At 35.7% G+C, this 20,622-nt stretch overlaps 1 protein-coding gene across 1 annotated transcript; it reads right to left on the bottom strand.

The window, feature by feature from the left end:
* Positions 1-14,941: 14,941 nt before the first annotated feature.
* Positions 14,942-17,394, bottom strand: LOC111058696 (pickpocket protein 28-like). Its single transcript, XM_022346253.2, has 2 exons — positions 17,320-17,394; positions 14,942-16,316 (listed from the first exon to the last, which is right to left on the bottom strand). The coding sequence occupies exon 2, from the start codon at positions 16,313-16,315 to the stop codon at positions 14,942-14,944; it is 1,374 nt and encodes a 457-aa protein (XP_022201945.2). The 5' UTR covers position 16,316; positions 17,320-17,394.
* Between the last annotated feature and the right edge of the window lie 3,228 nt (positions 17,395-20,622).

Raw genomic sequence — 20,622 nt, forward strand, 5'->3', positions numbered from 1 at the left:
ATGTCACTGTTATTGAGGTTTTTGAAAGTGGAAGCCTTCAATAGAGTTTTGAGGCAAATGAAATTAAATAAAATATAGTTTATGATTATGAATTGAGTGTGATGTTTTTCGTGAATTTATGGGAAATCGAAGATACTTTTTTTTTGTAAGATCTTCAAAGCATCCAAGAATAAAATCTTGCCAGTAACGTGGAGTATGGTGTTTTTGTGCTAGAAGAATATACTGTAAAGCCGTGTCCATACTTGACAAATGTTCGACAAACAACTGTTGAAACAGTTTGGGTGAATTTTATTATGATTGACAAACATTGTTCGCCCGTGGCCAGTGTGGACGCATCACCAAACAAAATATTTGTAAGTGGGGAGAACAGGTTTCATGTTTCACAGCAAACACTGAAAATGTTTGGAAAAACAGTAATTTTTGTTTGACAAACAATGATTGTCCAAACTTTTTAAAATGTTTCTCCCTGAGCCCCTCAACAATAGTATATTTCGCACCTAGAGCAGAAAATTAGATTTTTCCGGCTCGGAATCGGTTTTCAAGTCCGAGGCAGTAGGCCGAGGATTAGAAAAGATTGAAAGCCGGAAAAACATTTTTGCCCGTGGTGCGAACGCTATTTTTCGCCACAAAGAAAAATAAACAATATATATATATATATATATATATATATATATATATATATATATATATGAGAATAGTTGTTTACTAAGCACTTCCGAAAGCAGAAGTGGAAGGTGATAGCTCTAGCAATCTGAGGTAATCTGAATATCAGGAAATTGTCCAAGTATTTTTATTTTTTATTCTGATTTGTCTAAATAACCTAAAAGATGAAGTTCAATTATGTGGGAGGTTGAGTTTATACTTTTTTATTCTTTCAAATGACAATAAGATGATATTATTATAAATGTTTTGATTATTGAATAATGAACACAAATAATGAAAAGTTTTTTGATCAGCTGTTTTTTGATCACCTTTCTCAGTTCCATGTTAGCGGCTGGAAAGGGTACTCTTTCCGGCCTAGGCCGGAAAGAAACCTGTTCTGACGTCAGACGAGAGTCGTCTGCAAACTATGCCTTTCAGATCTATGTAGGGACTGGAAAACAGCTGCTTTCTGTGCAGTGTGGCGAAAACATGTTTGCCGAACATTTGTTCACTGTGGACACGGCTTAACCATAGATATAAATAACTTAAAACAAGTTTCTAGTAGCTTTGCAATGAAACTCTCTCGAATATATCAGATTCAGCTCATTCCAGATACTTTTATTTTATTCAAAATCTTATAAAACTGTTTTAAAACTTTAATAACTGTTTTCGGGTAACGTGAATCTCATTCCAGTATTATATATATTTGTTCATCTCATTTCATGAAACCTTGATAAACATTAGTGGTTATAAGTTCAGTAGTTCCAAATTGATAAGATGATTGGTGAATGTTTCTTCCTTTGTTGAATTACAGAAAGTTTCAAAACAATTTTCCAATCTCTCCACCTTACCACGACGATAAAAGTTTCTCCCTATATTACAACAAGCTACAATACTTTACTATTCAGTAGAAAATGTGAGTTATGTAGAACAACTCAATACAAGCTCAGTACAGGAATTTCGAATATGAATGGATATGAAGCGACGTTTCGACAAATAGAGGTAGCAAAAAGGAAGAAGATATAAGTGAATAAAAAATGTAGGGGAAAAGCGAAAAGGGTAAGCACATTGCAAGTTTTATTTGACACGAATTCTTCGGTAAAGGTTGACTTTCCAATGTTGGTAGTTGTTGTAGGAGGGGTAAAATATATTACATATTCACACAAAATATATAAATAGGCCTGCAGGGTGAGGGAGATGCGGAAATATTTGGAAAATGACAGTCGTTTATCAAGGCAGATGGCACAAAAATAGCTTTGATATGCGTAAGCCTTTCTTCTTCTCTTTCTCCTCCCTTGTATTCTCTCATTCTTCTCCCGTTGACGTTCCGTTCAGTTTCCGTGCAACGCCGGAAATGAGAACATCGTTGACGAAAAACGTCTGAAATCTGGTCGCTATGTTTCTGTGACGGATTCTATTCAATATTTCCAGGATGTTCTGTTTCAAACAAAGAATGGTGTTGCTGAGATTTTCGGTTGTCATTTTTCTTTTGATATTGTCACAGATTTAAGCTACAGATTCTGTTTTCTAGTCTGTTTTTAGTTATGTAGTCTATGATATTGTTTATGAAGTCCTGAATATGCATTTCTGGATCTCTAAATTTCTGAACCTCAGCTTTCAGAAGATATTTATGGTATGAGTTCATTTTATTCATTTATTTATTCAATCGAACTCATTACAATATTAGAAGGGAGAAATAGTCCAAAACTTCTCTTCACATATTTCTCATCACAAATACTCCATAGATATTATCATTCTTCTCTGATTTGTGGGCAAAAATAGTACATTTTAATGATATCTGATAATAATTTTTTTGGAAATTTGGCATTGGGTTATTCAATGTCATGGACCAGAAACGGTTATAATGATTTTTTTATATGAGTTCTCAATTCAAAATAGATGAAAAATAATGATTTCAGAAAGTATTTCCATCTGAATTCATCATACTTGATGTTAAAGCCTCAACAAATCAATCAAATAGTTATTTATTTATCATTGCATTTATACAATATAAATAGTGTCATAAAATGATAAAATAATAATTCACAATAAACAGTTATTCGTATTAGAATTATTCCTCATTCGAATGAGGATGATGTTTATTGATAATTATTGCATCATAATATGCGAATACAATGGTGAATGAAAACGAAAGGGGAATTTATGGAAAAACTCCTGTTCTAGATTTTGGTCACAATTCTATAATCCTTCCCAGCTATTCTACATCATTCCACACTATTCTAAATTCAACAATCCAAATTGTAATTATTATTGTAATATTACATAAGCAGCACAGCTCAACTGGATAAAGAAACCGATATTAATTTATTATCGATTTGAATTTTTTGAAGTGAATGATAAAGCTGGGGAAATACTCAAGAATTTACAAAATTTGAAGAATATTGAATTTAACGAGAATAACTAGAGCCGGAAATAAATGAAATATTGAAGAACAATATCTAATTACAAATAATGAAATACATTTCAAGCCCATCGACTGAGGCCCGTATGCAGATACTACATTAAAACCTATGTACCTAGAATATATTTTTAGAATACAGTGTATTCTAGGTACCTTGTACCATAGAGAAACAATAGCGTAAGTAGATATCTCATTGTATAGGGCGTTTTTGTCGCAATTTTTACTGTTATCTCAAGCCGATAGTCCACGTAGTTCTTTCCCGTGAAGCTGTGTGACGCTGGTAGTCTCTCATATTGTGCCGTTCATACGTTCTTGGCACTGATACAGTCAATTATCTGCTATGGTATTGTATCTTGGGGAAGTTGTGGGAGTTCAATTTTGCAACCTCTCATAATTCTTTATAGAAGAATGATAAAAATATGTTTAAAGATACCTATAAGATATCCAACCGAAGTATTGTATAGAGAATTTGGCGTTTTTAGTGTTGATACCCTATTTGAAATAAATCTTTTGAAGTTTGTGTATTTAAGACGTTCAGAGTTTCCAGTTATGGATGAACATGTAGACCTATATTCCACTCGTCGAAATCTTGCTAATAAATTAAAAGAACTCTTCACAAGAAGTAGAGTGGCCTCCTTACATGCTTTTGCTAAGGGACCACGACTTTTCAATAAATTGCAATCAGATATATCAGATGCATCCAGTTATAATTTGTTAAAGAATAGGCTTAATCGTTTCTATGAAGAAAAACGTTTAATAGAGGTGTGATATTATTTACAATTTTTTTTTTGCTGTCTTCATTCAAATCTAGGCTTGTTTTTTTTTACTCATTTTTTCTGGGTAATTTATTGTTAAAGATTCATAATCCCATCTTGTGAAAAGCACACTGATTATTGCATAAAATTTACTTTATTGTTTGATACCTCAAAATTGTTATTGTATTATAATTTAATTGACTCAACTAGAGAGCGAGACATCCCTCAACACAGGTTTAGCCTAAAGAGGGATGCACTGTGGTTTTTTCCGTTACATGCTCAATATTATTATCTATGTTCAATCATTATGCTTAATGTATGTATTTGTATTACCAATTGTAAAAATGCGGTGAAATAAACGAATTATTATACACTCTCACCCCGCCAAAACATTAAAAATCGACAGTAATCGACAATGATCGGCTTGAGTCAACAGTAAAAGTTGCGACATAAAAGTCCTATACCATGGGACATCTACTTACGCTATTGTTTTTCTATGCTTGTACCTTAAAGGTTTAAACGGATATAAATGTCAGCTGTTCGTTCAAACCCCGTATGAAATGCATAATGATAAATGCAACCAGAATGTTGCCCTCAGAAAGGTACATTTCTTAATAAAGAATCATAATCATGCCTACATCATGCTGAATAACCATAATTCACAGTTTTGGACCAAGTATCATGATTATGTCCTACCAACAGCTTACTAGGACCATGACGTGGTAGCTAAATATTATTCTCAAGTTTCCAACGTCTTCACAAGACTTCCTCCAAATGAGCAGAGGTTTGCGGCCCTTTCAAATGAAGTTGAAGTCTATGGTCTCCTACCTCTACCAGACAAGAACTTATCCCATCAACTCAAAATAATTATGTGAGGGGAAGTAGAGCTCTGACGGTTATCTTGATAGGCCTCAACTTCAGGAGTAGTCTCATTGTTCTCCGGAAAAATATGTTTGAGAAGCAGGACTGAAGTGGGTATTCAAGGAATTAGAATAATGGAAATAATTATTGGGCGCGTTTTGGGATAATGAGATTGGCTGTTGAATGGGTGGGCATTGCTTGTGAGATCTGAATCAAAGAAGATGAATCGGTTGAGGACTTTCAAGTGTTAACAATCTTTCGATCTGGTGAAATGGGGGTTTAACAATCGTTAATTATCTTTTACAATTTTTGGGGGGTTTCACTTGGCGATGGTGGAATAAAAGAGTTGCGACATAAAACACGTTTGTGAGTCACATTTGTAGATTTGTTAAGAATAGAAGAATTGCTTGAGATAACAGTCTGTGACGACTTAATACTCAATGCAGCTTTTTAACAATTTGATTTCCTTCTTCAAAAATATGAATTTGGTTTCAGTCTATTTACTTCTCTTCGATTTCTCATGAAGCCAATGGATTGTTGTAGATTTCTTACATTAAAATTTGATCAATCAATCAATCACAGATTCAAATGTTTATTTGGTCTATAATTCAATGCATATCTCTTTGTTTAGGAATTATATTTTTTCGATACCTGTCAAAAGTAACCTCATTTGTTATTTACATTTTCCATAACGATTTTAATCAATGATTAAAATAATTTGAACATTAAATTTGGATTTAATACAAGAGTAAACATTTAGAAGTTGGTCATATTATATTGATGTATCAGTCTTATTTCATGACTTGTTCCCACCACTGTTGTGGAATCCAATTAGTCTATAACAATTTCCAAAATAATTCATTTCAGAGTTTTCAAATCAAATTAATTTATTTTCGAGATTGAATCGATAGATGAAGTAAGCGACTTGAGCGCAAGATAAAACTGTTTGGAATAACTGATAGTGTTCAGTAAATGTAGTTAATGTGTAAATGTGTGGGCTCTGTGAATGTAATATGAAGATTACGTTTCAATCGTGAAATACTGTATTATACTTTGATGAGAAATGTATATAGCGCAATCAAAAGTGGATGTGGAAGTCGTTTTTTGAAGGATAAAGTGAGAAAAAACATAATGTTTTGGTAGAGAGTGGAAGAAAAAACTTGGAAATTGAAAGTGAACAGAACAGGATACAAAAAAGCAGAGAAATGAGAAATTAGAATGGAAGCTCAATATAGTGGAAAAGAAGAATAATTGGATGTTAAAAGAAGGAAGTACGAAATTGTGATATTGAGAAGATAGAATAGTGGGAGAGGAAAATCGGATGTTGAAGGAAGAAAGTAAGAAACAATGTGATGAAGTAGATTGTTAGAAGGGAGAGAGAGTGGGTGTGTGAGGGGAAAGAATCAAACTATGTGAAAAGAAGGAGGACGGGACAGTTTATTTCAGTTCGTTTCCCTCAAAACAAGCAGTCCAACAACAAAAGTCGGCGAAGAATTCCGTCGAATTCGCGTTAAATTTATTCTCTTTGTATCATCTATTGAAACTTCCTTCGTCTTTTCGCTGGCAGTCGACATTTGGCATGGAAAAACACAAGAGCCATTGTTATTCAGAGTTCCCCTCCATTTGGATTCAACACTTTTTTGACGAGGTCATCCATGAAACATTCAGAGATACTTTCTCAATGTCATCCACTGATATGATGCCGTATGACATGGTTGAGAAATGGGATGTTCGAATGAAATTAGATTCTTCTTCACAATTTGATTTAAATAGATCAATCATCTCATTCTCCATTTTCATAATGTATTTCAATGAAACTGCTTAATGGATTTTTTGTGTTAATCATAGAGTTTGTAATGTGCATTCTATACTCTCTGAACTCAATAGTTCATAATGGAATTATATTTTTGAGAGCAGCTGAACAATACAATGATATATATTTAATTAATAATAATATTCTCAAATATTACACACAGTACCACGCTAATAAAGCTATATTACTCCCAACTCAGCCCTTTAACTGCCGTCGAGCTGACACTTTTATTTTATTTATTTATTTATTGTTTTTTCCCCTTTCTCTATTATTCTTTCAAATTTTATTATTTTTCATGGTTTGTTATTTTTTTATTATTGCTAGTGTTTGCCCTCTGTTTGATAATTTGCAATTGCTCCCTGCACACGGACAAATCATCCTGGCAGGGAGAATTTATTCATGTAATTTATAACAATTTTATATTTTGTGAATATGTAATATTTTATGGATAAACCAATTTGAATTTTGAATTTTTATTTAATATTTAATCAATTATATTGAGAGTAATTACACTAATAATATTGTATTGATTCACCAATTTAAGATTTGCTGTCAAATTTCAAACTAAGAAAGAGAAACAAAAATTAGGTATAGATAATTTATTTCAAAATTCATCCATTATAGGAAAATATCTTCTTCTTACAAACAAGGATTAGGTTATAACCTGTTCCGACTCACATCTAGCCAATTATTCAAATAAACATTAAAAATCCTATTATTGACACCGCTTGCGTGGTCTGCCTCTGCCAACATCTCTTTTGCCTACTGGCTGATAATTATAGACTTTAGATGGTATTCTTCCAGCTGACATTCTTTGAACATGCTCCCTCCATTGATGCCGATTCTCCGTAACTCTTTCATTCATGCTGCAGATTTTCAATTCTTTCCCAATATCTTCATTCCTGAAATGATCTCTTCTGTCACATCCCTTGGTAGGAAAATATCAAACATTAATATAGGGTGCGGCACAGTAAGCATTTAAAAAGGATGTTTTGATGTCGCACACTGTACAAAATTGAAAACTTTGAAAGGCTAGTGAATTGAAAGTCTCAGTACAGATCAACTTTCTCCAGATTTCTCTATTCTTCAAATCATATTTCATCTCCGTTCCTGTAACTAACAAGTCTCTGAAGATAGCCTGAGATCAAAACAAGATTGAAAAACTCCATCACACAAGTACTTGTTCAATGAAAATTATTGATAAGGTTGTGAAACGGTAACAGGTGGAGGAAGATTACAGATTACAGATAAGTAGACAGGTAGATTACAGATCTAGGTAGTGCAATCTAGAAAAGCGTATGAACTCTAGATAAACAAGACTATGGAACATGGAAAAATAGTCAGAAAGAATCAGAAGACTTTCATGATTCCATGTTCAAGACCGACGTGTGTGAAGTGAAATATCACTTGTTGAAATATATCATTCTGTGCAAATACTTTTGCCAGCTGTTTCCATTTTACAAGAATGCCATAGTTCTGGTTGAATCGTTAGGCTAGCTACACACACATCGATTTTGGTCGTACAATAAAAAATCGAGAGCTGGACGTTCGAATGAAATTCGATATGTATGAAGTTGCCGCTTTGGTCATATGCGCCACTGTATTCACGATCACTACACAGCAGTCGTATATAGTCGAGGCTAGAGACGGCTGCTACACGACGTCCGTACGATAAAAATCGTTGATCGACGTGTTTGTAATCACCCATTCATTCCATTGCGCCACTATAAAAATTTGGACAATCGATTTTTTATCGGACGACCAAAATCGATGTGTGTGGAAAGCTGATTTTATTTTAACGTCCAACGTTCAATCGGCTTCACTACCACATAGCAAACAGATGGCAAACAGCTGATGCGAATCATTAAAAATGTACGATCACGATCAAAATCGTTGTAAAATCGATGTGTCTGAAAACGACTTCAATTTTTGGTCGTACGGTAAAAATTCGTACGATCTTTCATTGAACGACCAAAATTGATGTGTGTGTAGCTAGCCTTACTGTTCAAACGTCATTCTCTCATACACTCAGTTTTCTCATGCAGCTGAACTTCCATTACAATATTAGACGGAGTAATAAGAATGGCGAATAATAAGAAAAATGTTGATTGGCAAATTAAACTTAGAAATTGAATGACGAATCATAGATGAGAATTACATTAGAGGCATAACCGTACTCTTGTACAAAATCCACATGAAAACAGAGTGAGAAATGGAAAGTATTTGGAGAGAGATAGAGAGAGAAAGCTGACAGACAATCCCAGTTTATGTTAGGTTTCAAAGTTGGTGGACAAAATCCCATGTGTGGCCATCCAAACACGCCGCATGTTGCCTAATAGAAAATCCCAGTGATAGAGCATAAATTCGTATTGGAACCCGACGGGCTTATTCTTAGATTGCTAAGCACGGATTGGAGTCCGGACTTCGTTCGATAAGTCCCGGTCAAAGCTCGGCTGTGCTTTGTGGTTTATAGTAACTTATGACGCCAGTGATTATGACTGTCGTCTGTGTTGAATATTATTGTTTGTTTATCCCTGTGTTCTGTGCTTCGTTTGAGCGGGAGTTCAATTGTATGAAACTTGTTGATATCAAGGTTTAGAATATGATGTATCAGTACTTTGCTACTATTTCATTACAGATTTTCCTAGATTACTAGGCTCTTCAGTTGACATGCTAATGATTCATTCAGTTAATAGCAGTTATCAGCAGTTAATTTGAATAACTTGCTTACTGCTAACTTGAATAGTTTCAATTATAGTGAGTAGTTTCAATTTATAGTGTCATTAGGCTTCTTAAAACGCAAACATTCTCACAGCTGAAACACTAGGGAAGTTATCAACCATAATGGTTGAGTTCAAAGCCACTGATCGGTGAGTGAACGATGAGATCGGTGAGTGAACGTGGCTCTGAACGAAGTACTGTTTTGTCGTTGAACGATGCATAGACTCACATGCAGCGCTAGATTATTTGGAATTGTAATCGGCCATTAAGGGGACAGCCTGGAAGATTATTACATACTAAAGATCTTGAAGATTCTTGTAATCTATAATATTACAAAAAAATATATATTATATAATATCTCGCGCTAAAATACCTCAATGGAACCTTTAATTTCAACTAAGAGGGAAGGCATATTGGGAAGGCATAGGTATTGTGCGTTTATACTTCTTCAAGGTCTTTGGTCTAACTGATAAGAAAAAAATATGTCATATCCGGTTCGTTCACTAATCAGTTAATCGTACTTTTCCACCGATGGAAAAGAACGTAAATAGAGTATCTGAATGTAAACAGACATGGCAGAATACGAGGTTGTTTACAAATAATGGACTCCATTATAATGTATTTGGGAGCAGAGAAATGCATGATGACATAAATTCAATAACATTTTACAAAGCTTCTAAAACTACTTCAATGAAATAGGTTAAGTTCTAGTTTTGTTCACAAAATATGATCAACAGGTGAAACATCTGTCAGTCATGACTCATGAGCAACCGTTCAACCACAGAATACACACAAAATGGAAGGTATCAATCTAACCAAGATTTGAGTGCACCAAGACCACGACACATGACTGCATCATCTTGTTAGAAATTAAAACTACTGCTGTATTACAATGCTACACTTTCTTTCAAGATGGCGGATTATGGCGTCAAGATACTAGCCGACTTTCCATTCTGTGGTTCATCTGTGATCAGGTCTTTTACTGAACGTAAAAAAAACCCGATGGAATTGATCAGTGGCTATGAACTCAACCAATGTTTTTCCTTTTAACTATACTTGATAGCTTTTATTGCGTTCCAATGAGTTTAGTATATAGAGGAAATCGAGTATTTCTCACTGTTATATAACTCTCTACAATCTTCAGGACCTTACCGATGAACGTTACTAGAAAACCCATAGTTGATCGGAGTAGAGCTCGTATGGTATTAATTTTAAAGAGCCAATTGAGTTTTTTAGGGTCATATCTATCTATCTTCTATCTATAATATATATATATATATATATATATATATATATATATTATATATATATATATAGCCGACTATATATATATATATATAAGCGAAATGGCACTCACTCACTGACTGACTGACTCACTCACTCACTCACAGAACTAAAAATCTACCGGACCAAAAACGTTCAAATTTGGTAGGTATGTCCAGTTGGCCCTTTAGAGGCGCACTAAGAAATCTTTTGGTGATATTTTAACTCTAAGGGTGGTTTTTAAGGGTTTAAAGTTCGTCTTTTGGCATGTATTATCTTCTTATTCCAATATCTTAAAATTATAATTGAAATGTCCATACCATATGTTAATATAGAACTATAATCTAGAGAGAGTACCTCTTCGAAACAGTTGTTCTAGTAACTAAATTAGAAATTTTGTGAGGTTGGCATTAAGTTGAGTTGACTTTGTTAGGTTGGCACCAAGTTGAAGATTGGAATGCATTTATCCAGGACCTCCTAAATACCAATTTATCCAGTATCTCCTAAATACCTATTTAGGAGGTCCTGATTTATCGCGGAAAAATTTATTGGGTACTGCTACTTCAATCAGAGCTATTCCTGGGAATATTATATTACTAGCCGTCAGGCTCGCTTCGCTCGCCATATCCGTTTATTCAGACGTTTAGTCTGTACCCCCGATTGGATCATCCTAGCATATGATAAAAATATGACATAACATTTCAAATTGGGTAGGTGTATTCAGTTGGCCCTTTAGAGGCGCAATAAGAACGGATTTGGAAAAATTTCCAAAGATACGCCCAGAATCTGCGTTTTTTAGCGTTTTCTCAGCTTTATCGAGAACAAATGAACAGAAAATGTTCAAATTCACTACAGAAGCTCAGCTGGGGTGCAATAATGTTGTGTTAGAAGGAATTTGAAATAATGCCAAAGATGTTTCCTCACCTTTTTCAATAATTGATGGAAATATATTTAAAAAAATTCAGTACACAGGTTTAGCTGAGTTTGAAGAATTTTGTTCGCCAAAGATACGCCGATATAGTAACAGGTGTTTTTCGAGATCAAATTGACATAATACGTTCAAATTCGGTACAGAGGTTCCGCTGAGATCTACATGCAGGCGAGCGAAGCGAGCCCGCTGATCTCATTTTTGGACGATCCAGTCGGGGTTCCAGGGGGCGGAGCCCCCTGGCTAGACGGATATGGCGAGCGAAGCGAGCCTGACGGCTAGTACACTATATACGTGAAAAGCTAATCTATGATTACATGGTCACATTTGAAAAAACGTGTTTCTTTCCGGGTCTAAACCAACAGCTGATCTATCTCCGTTCAAACCAAGATGGTGCATTTGGGCCTGATTGTCGAGTTGAATTATTGATGTATAATAAACTATCGACCCATTCACAAGAAGAAAAGTTGGTGCAAAATAGACAGAATTCTCAACCTATTACTCTTTCCACTTTTGGGTCCGGTTGCACAACAGCCGGTTAAATTTCAACCGTGATTAATTTCACAAGAACCAATCAGAGGGGGTTTTTGAAAAGACGGCTTCTCTGATTGGTTCTCGTGGAATCAATCCCGGTTAAAATTTAACCGGCTGTTGAGCAACCCGGCACTTGGAATTTAATTGAATAGTAACACAATATGTTGTCTTTCCTAATGAAATAGTTCTATTGATACAGAATTTGAAATTCAATGCTCAATATTATGAAAATCAATGATACAATGATCATCATCATCATCATCATGTGTTGTTGACCATCACCTATTTGTGGTTGAGTGGTATAATGATCATTACTCTGCAAACTTCGCCAAGATATGTATAAGGAAAGTCATTCTTTACAGTTGTGTTGTGAGTGATGTTGTGGTACTTTTCCATGATGAAAACAGAAATTTGAAATTGTCAACCACTTTTTATCATTATAAATTATTATAATATATACAGAACCAGGTTTCTGTATATAATGAAATTTGTGTTTTCATTATGGAAAGTCATTCTATTCTATTCTACTCTACTCCATGATGGTTTCCTTCCAATTCCACGAGGGACCAAACTCAAGTGTATTTTGTTTGCAGAGATCGAGTAGCTCTAGCAAGACTGATTATTTCAGGACCTCAGGTGTATGCTGCGTAATGCTCCAATCTCGTTTACTAAGTGGAGAGTTGTGACTCAGTTCAGGATCGCAAATTGTCATCGAATTCTCCAACTGACCGAATTGAGGTTAGTTTGTCCAGCTGAGGAGAAACCTCAGGAGGAGTGAACAAGTTGCATTTAACAACACCCCTTTCAAGGAAAGAAGAAGAAGGAGGAGGAGGAGGAGTTGGAGGAGGAGGAGGAGGAGGATGAGGAGGAGGAGGAGGGGGAGGAGAAGGAGGAGGAGGAGTAGGAGGAGGAGGAGGAAGAGGAGGAGGAGAATGAGGAGAAGGAGGAGAAGGTGGTGAAGGATGAGAAAGTGGAGAAGGATGAGAAGGAGGAGAATTGAATTGAATTGAATTGCTGCCTTTATTAAAAACCTAGGAGGGCGAAGTTAGGGCTCAGCCGGCCCTCTCTTACACTTAACCCTCCATACAATTCTAAGTTACAACTAAAACAACATCATAAACAATGAACTAAATTAAAAGAAAACAATAACTTAGAAAACAAATTAACAAGAAAAATATATATATATAAATATAATGATTATATTATTTTTTATTATATTATAATTATTTATAATTATATATAAATATAATAGAAATAAAAAAAAGAGAAAACTTGAACTCCTTTGAATTCAAGTACTCCTTTAAGGGGTTTAGAACTCCTTTTAAGGGGTTATGCAAAAGGAAGAAGAGAAAAGTGAATACAGTTGAGAATTTTCAGTCCAAATCCATAGATTATTCCGGTAGAAGAAAGGGAAGAAGGGAAAAGAAAGAAAAGAGAAAGGAAGAGAGAAAGAAGGAAGAAAGAGAGGAACCACACATACACACACACACACACACACACACACACACACACACACACACAGACAGACTTGAATTACGGGTTAGGGAGCATTCCAGCCGAGTCCACCACCTCTGATCCACCGCAAGACAGCCGCGCCGAACCGGCGACGTCCCTCAACTAGCTTCAGCTCAGCAGGCAAAGAATTCCATAAACTACAGGCTGTCACAAGGAACGACTTATTGAACATAACAGTCCTATGTGTTGGGACAGCCAGCAGATGGGATCCATGCCGCGTTCCTCCACTGCCAAAATCACCCAAGTAACGGTAAAGGAGAAGGAGAGGAGAAGGAGTGGTTGGGAGGAGGAGGAGATGGGGAAGTAGTAAGAGGAGGAATTGCTTGAACAAAGTGCAACATCAGCTTGATCTGTCAACTTCATTAAATCCGCGGGTCAACAAGTTGACCTCTGTGGTAGTTCTGGCCTGTTGTTACGACGTCAAAATTCAAAGTTGTTCAACTGATGAGGGAGAGAACGGTTGTGACTGAGAATGAGTGAATGGGGATGGTTTTGTGGCGGAAACAAAAGAGAGGGACAAGAGAAATAGTGAGAGGAGATTAATTCAGCTCCGATTGACAACAACTGATTATTTGTAACACCTTCTAGGTGTCAACATTTGAATTGCTCTTCAAATGCGATGCAACTAGGCTATCTGTTTCACCCTCCACATTCTATGTAAGAATCTATTCCACCTTTTCAAATCAAGAAACATGAAGCATTACATCATCTACTTTTGCACTATGTAATTTTAAGTTTTTAATGATATTTTTGAAAAGTTTAATTGGATATAAATTAGAGTAATTAGGAAATTGAAGAAGTTTTGAGCAGTAGCCAGTTTTTTCTTTCCAGACTACTGTATTGTTTACTCCATCCAACAAATAAATAATGCCTTTATTTGAAAAATATATCACTGAATTACATGTCAGAAGTGTTTCAAATTCGACTGCCGGGTAGATTCAGGGTAGACGCATATTGAGACGCGAAGCGAGTCTGTAAGAAGATTTCATAACATGATTATATCATGCATAATTTTCATATTTCAATGTTCACATTGAGACGGAATTAGCACATGTGTACACTATAATCTGATCGTAAAATATTAAATCATGTAACAGACACGCTTTGGGGTTACCAATGTATTTCATGCCATGCAAAGAAGTATTCTCCAAAAAGTTCTTGAAATGAGGATTCACATTTTTCCTTCTCTTCATCACTGCCTTTGATGTGTTACTTCTCAAACAATAATCGAATGTTCTAATACTTATGCCTAAATGCACGATCCATGTTCGAAGCTAATCGATTGATTAACATGATGGATTGGTCATTTTCACTACAATGCATTCTAATATTGAACAAATTTCTAATTTGTTTAATATTGAATTTTCAAACAATTTTTCAGGAAGAAAAAGCGACTGAAAGTTATTCTTGAAAGTTTGTATGGTACTGTAGTTGTTGAAATTAAAAAGAAAACATTCAGTTTACAATATTTAATTCAAATTCAGTTCTTATGACATATACAGCCAATCAAACATTCGCTGTATCTTCCTTTTCAAATAATCTATAACATACAACAAAATGTAGTAGAATATTTCGGCTACAGTCATTATACTCACGCCTAGAAATACATCCAAGTAGACAACGGTGGCATCCATCATATCATTGTTATTGTAAGTGTAGCTACGAACTTTTGGATAGAAGAAAACGTCTCTGAATTCAATTTTAGAATAGGAAATTTTGGAATCTAAACTTTCAATACCTTCTGTTTCATAAGATATAACCTTGTAGTCAATGTAGTTACAAGATGGCAAACAGTCACAAGGATCAACAAATTTCCTGTCACCCGTGTCATAATGAGTGGCTTTGGCAACATCCACCGCACAGGAGCTGTATTCATCAGAGCATATGTATGTTGATTCGTTGTGTGGCATGTAAAACAGAACACATCCACATTCTCTCAAAGCTCTCTTGGTGGAGCACTCCATTAAACAGTTTTGTCGCGTATAATATTGAAAGAAGTCCAATGTTTTCTCCGTTGTGTTGTAGCATTGCTTGGCATATGGAACTTTGTACAGAAAATCGTTCTCATTGACTGGATATTTTATTATTAGTTCAGGTTCAATTAGAATGCGAGAGTCTTTTGATGGCTGGAATCGATGCCATCTCATGAATGGACTAGGGACATCCCAAGGATTGTGGATTGTAAACCGATATCCTTTGTCCCTGCCAATAAACTTGTCCTCCTCTTCATATTCATGCAGATGATAAGTTATGTCTGATTGCACTTCCAAAACTGGTATCTTCAATGGTCGAGGAATGAAGTAGTATGGCCTTTTTTGCGACCAATGTTCTGTATATGACGGGAATCCATTTATCATATCAGTATTTAATTGAATGTTCAGTCCATGCCTATTTCTTATTTCCAAGTCCAAATGATGTTGTGCTGTATTCATCTTGTAGATCTTCGAAGCTGGAAGAATGTTGCTGGACCAGCAGAGTTCCCTAAACAGGAAAGTTGGTCGATCTGGTCCAGAATAAAATGGTGGTGAGATTGATGGATAATGATACAATGAGGAATCAAGGAGGAAGGTTTCAAGACTCGAATAAGATATAAAAAATCTTTCCCTATTACTATCTGAACTATTTCCAGTTGAACTCATGTTGAACATCTCATCAAATGCTCTTACAGGCATACCTAGAATATCTGCAATCTTGTAATTTCCATCACCATCTAGTTTCTTCAAAAGATATTCAACATTTTCGTTTGCCACACGTAATGGACCACACAAGGTGAAAGCAGGATAAGGCAGGGTAGAGATATGTTGGAGAGTGTTCGCCAATTCTATTGTCATGGGATCCTCTTTCCATTCATTCATCTTCATCCTATAAATTGCAAATAATGAGATAATAAAACAGATGACGACTATGCACCAAAATCCTCGTTGAATCCAATGATTGTTGGGGTTACCAATGTATTTCACGCCATGCAAAGAAGTATTCTCCACAAAGTTCTTGAAATGGGGATTCATGGTTCTCCTTCTCCTCATCTGCCTCTGATGTGAAGTTCTTGAAGTAGCCATGTTCATGAGTGTGGAAAACACAACAAAAAATATACACAATAGGTGATAGATCACTTGATTAAATAGATTAAATAGTTGCTCAGGAACTGGGATAGGGATCCTGGTACTCTCAACCAGATCACTCACTGAAATTTGCTATAAACTGATCGTGAAGCTTCAACAGACTGCTTATAAATGGGCATCAGGGCGGGGCCTCCACCTCACAATTTAATTATTTCAAAAGAAGGCCATCATCAACGTTGTTTTATTTTTCGTGTTCCTGAAGGTCAGAGATAATGTAAATGGTTATTATTACAAGCATGCAACTTATATTATGCATGATATTCTTATTTCCATTGGGATTCGCATGGAAAGGTTCGTGACAGAGTTCGATCACATTACCCAAATTTGATAAATTAATAACTCATTCTGAGGTCGAATTAATCATTATGAGTCGATTATTTTCTCCACTAAACACAAAGAAAGTATGACAAACATGAGGAAGGAGTTGGAAGATGATGAAGAGGAGGGATCGAAGGACGAAGATGAAAATAAGGAAGGATAAAGAAGGATTAGGAGGAGGATGAGGAGGTTGGGAAGGATGAGGAGGAGGAGGAGGAGTATAAGGAGGAAGAGGAGGTACTATTTATTATATTCATTCCAGTTCTCAAGCAATACAATAATAATATATGGATACAATCTTTTACTCAAAATTAGTTCTTATGACATGTACAATCTTTCAAGCATTCGCTGTATCTTGCTTTTCAAGAATCAACAACATACAAAAACATGTAGTAGAATATTTCGGCTACAGTTATTATACTCACGCCTAGAAATGCATCCAAGTAGACAACGGTGGCATCCATCATCTCATTGTTATTGTAAGTGTAGGTACGAACTTTTGGATAAAAGAAAACGTCTCTGAATTCAATTTTAGCATAGGTAGTTTTGGAATTCCAAACTTTATAACCTTCTGATTCATGATATAGCACTTTGTAGTCAGTAAAGCTACAAGATGGCAAAGAGTCACAAGAGTTTTCAAATGTTCTGTCACCTGTGTCATAATGAGTGGCTTTGGCAACATTCACCGCACAGGAGCTGTATTCATCAGAGCATATATGATTGAACATGAATGAAGATTGATTGTAATCTGTTCACCTATTTTCTCGACAAGATTAATTTATAGTAATCTGTTCATATTTTATATGTTTATTCGTTGTGCGGCATAAAAAACAGAACACATGAACATTCTCTCAATGCTTCCGTGGAGCATTCCATTGGACGATTTCGTTTAGTATAATATTGAAAAAAGTCCAATGTTTTTACTTTCCTTGCCCTTTTACTATAGGTAAGGAGAGTATTGCTTTCCGAAAAAATTAAGGTACCCCAATTTCTAAATGTTTATACGTTACAAAAAACTGGTTTTTCGGTATTGGTCTGTATGTGTGTGTGTGTGTGTGTGTCTGTGTACACGATATCTCATCTCCCAATTAACGGAATGACTTGAAATTTGGAACTTAAGGTCCTTACAATATAAGGATCCGACACGAACAATATCGATCGAATGCAATTCAAGATGGCGGCTAAAATGACGAGAATGATGTCAAAAACAGGGTTTTTCGCGATTTTCTCAACGATTTTGATCAAATTTATACCTAAAATATTCATTGATAAGCTCTATCAACTGCCATATCTGTAAAATTACAGGAGCTCCACCTTTTAGATTTTAGATTCCCAATTATCAGGCTTCAGATACAATTTAAACAAAAAAATTCAAGTGGAAAAGATTGAGAATAAAAATCTCTACAATTAGTGTACAGTAACATTTTCACCAAAAATAAGCTCGAAATTCGAGAAAATGTGATTATTCAATTGCAAACTGTTGGCAACTGTTGATTATTCTATTAAATCATTCACTATGAAGAGATAGCAGACTTCGTGTGTCTCCAGCGTTATTGTCCTGTCACCAGCTGGCTTAGATCTTAGTAAACTTGAGATGCTCGTAAACACTAGCGTCAGGTGGTCAATTTTTATAACGGCAAGGAAAGTTGTGTGAGTGCGCCACACCAGATTTCTTCTGTTGTGTAGCATTGCTTGCCATATGGAACTTTGAACAGAAAATCGTTATTATCTACAGGATATTCAACGATTAGATCAGGGTCAATGACGATGCGAGAGTATGATAATGGCTCAAGAGGGTTGAGGGTACCATCTCATGAGTGGACTTTGAACTTTTCTAGGATTGTGGATTGTGAACCGGAATGTCTTGAAACGGTAATCCATTAATCATCTCAGTGTCAGAATGGTACGTGAAGATCAGTCCTCACATTCCTATTGATTTTGGTTCCATATCATTGCGAGAAATGTGGTGTGGCGCACTCACACAACTTCCTTGCCGTTATGAAAATTGATCACTGACGCTAGTGTTCCCGCGCATCTCAAGTCTACTATTCAAATATTTGAGCCAGCTGGTGACAGGGCAATAACGCTGGAGACACACATGAAGTCTGCTATCTCTTCATAGTGAATGATTTAATAGAATCAACAATAATTTGTAATTGAATAATCACTTTTTCTCGAATTTAAAGCTTATTTTCAATTTTAGGTGAAAATGTTACTGAACATTAATTGTAGAGATTTTCATGCTCAATCTACTCCACTTGATTTTCTTTGTTTCAATTGTATCTGAAGCCTGATAATTGGGAATCTATCTGCATTGATGGGGCGGAGCTCCTGAAATTTTTACAGATATGGGACTTGTGGCAGTTGATAGAACTTATCGATGACTATTTTAGGTATGAATTTGATCAGAATCGTTGGAGCCATTTCCGAGAAAATCACGAAAAACATATTTTTGACAACATTTTCGCCATTTTAGCCGCATCTTGAATTGCATTTGATCGAAACTGTTCGTGTCGGATCCTTATAGTGAAAGTACCTTAAGTTCCAAATTTCAAGTCATTCCGTTAATTGGGAGATGAGATATCGTGTACACAGACGCACATACACTCATACACACACACACACCACACACACACACACCACACACACACCACACACACACCACACACACACACACACACACACACACACACACACACACACACACCACAACACACACACACACACACACCACACACACACACACACACACACACACACACACACACACACACACACACCACACACCACACACACACACACAACACACACACACACACACCACACACACACACACACCACAACACACACACACACACAACACACACACACACACACACACACACACACCACACACACACACACACACACACACACACACACACACACACACACACACACACACCACCACACACACACACAACACACACACACAACCACACACCACACACACACACACCACACACACACACACACACACACACACACACCACACACACACACACATACAGACCAATACCCAAAAACCAGTTTTTTGGACTCAGGGGACCTTGAAACGTATAGAAATTTAGAATTTGGGTTTTTTTTCGGAAAGCAATACTTTCCTTACCTATGGTAATAGGACAAGGAAAGTAAAAATATTACGTACCGCATTCATTTTGTAGATCTTAGAAGGTGGAAGAAAATTTCTAGACATGCAGAGTCCCCTGATCGCGTCGTGTCACGAAGTAACTCTTGAACATTTCCTAATACCTACTAGCAGGTAATGAGGTAACCCGTGCTCCGTAAGAGTCTGATTGAAAACTTGACAAACTAAAAACTACGTACTGAGATATTGAAGAATTCAAAATAGGCCTATAACCATCTCCGGTAAATTAAGAATATTTATGCAAAATTTTAAGTTGATTAGTCCTGTAGTTTAAACGTGATGATGCCTCATTCGTGAATTTCGTATCCCGTATGTATATAAGCCAATTCTGTCCTTTATTATATTATAGATGACTAATTTTTAAAGAAAGTGCCAATCCAATGTGTTCCTTTAAACTCAATTTTAAAATAGGTACCACTCATCTTAGATTAACATTATTCAGTGTAACGACAGGGAATATAATTATGTTTTATTATAATTAGGTACTCGAGATTAAAAATTCAAATAATCTTGAATCTTACAAATCTAAATTACACCTATG

Source organism: Nilaparvata lugens, chromosome 10, assembly GCF_014356525.2.
Source record: "Nilaparvata lugens isolate BPH chromosome 10, ASM1435652v1, whole genome shotgun sequence".
NCBI classification, from domain to species: Eukaryota; Metazoa; Arthropoda; class Insecta; order Hemiptera; family Delphacidae; genus Nilaparvata; species Nilaparvata lugens.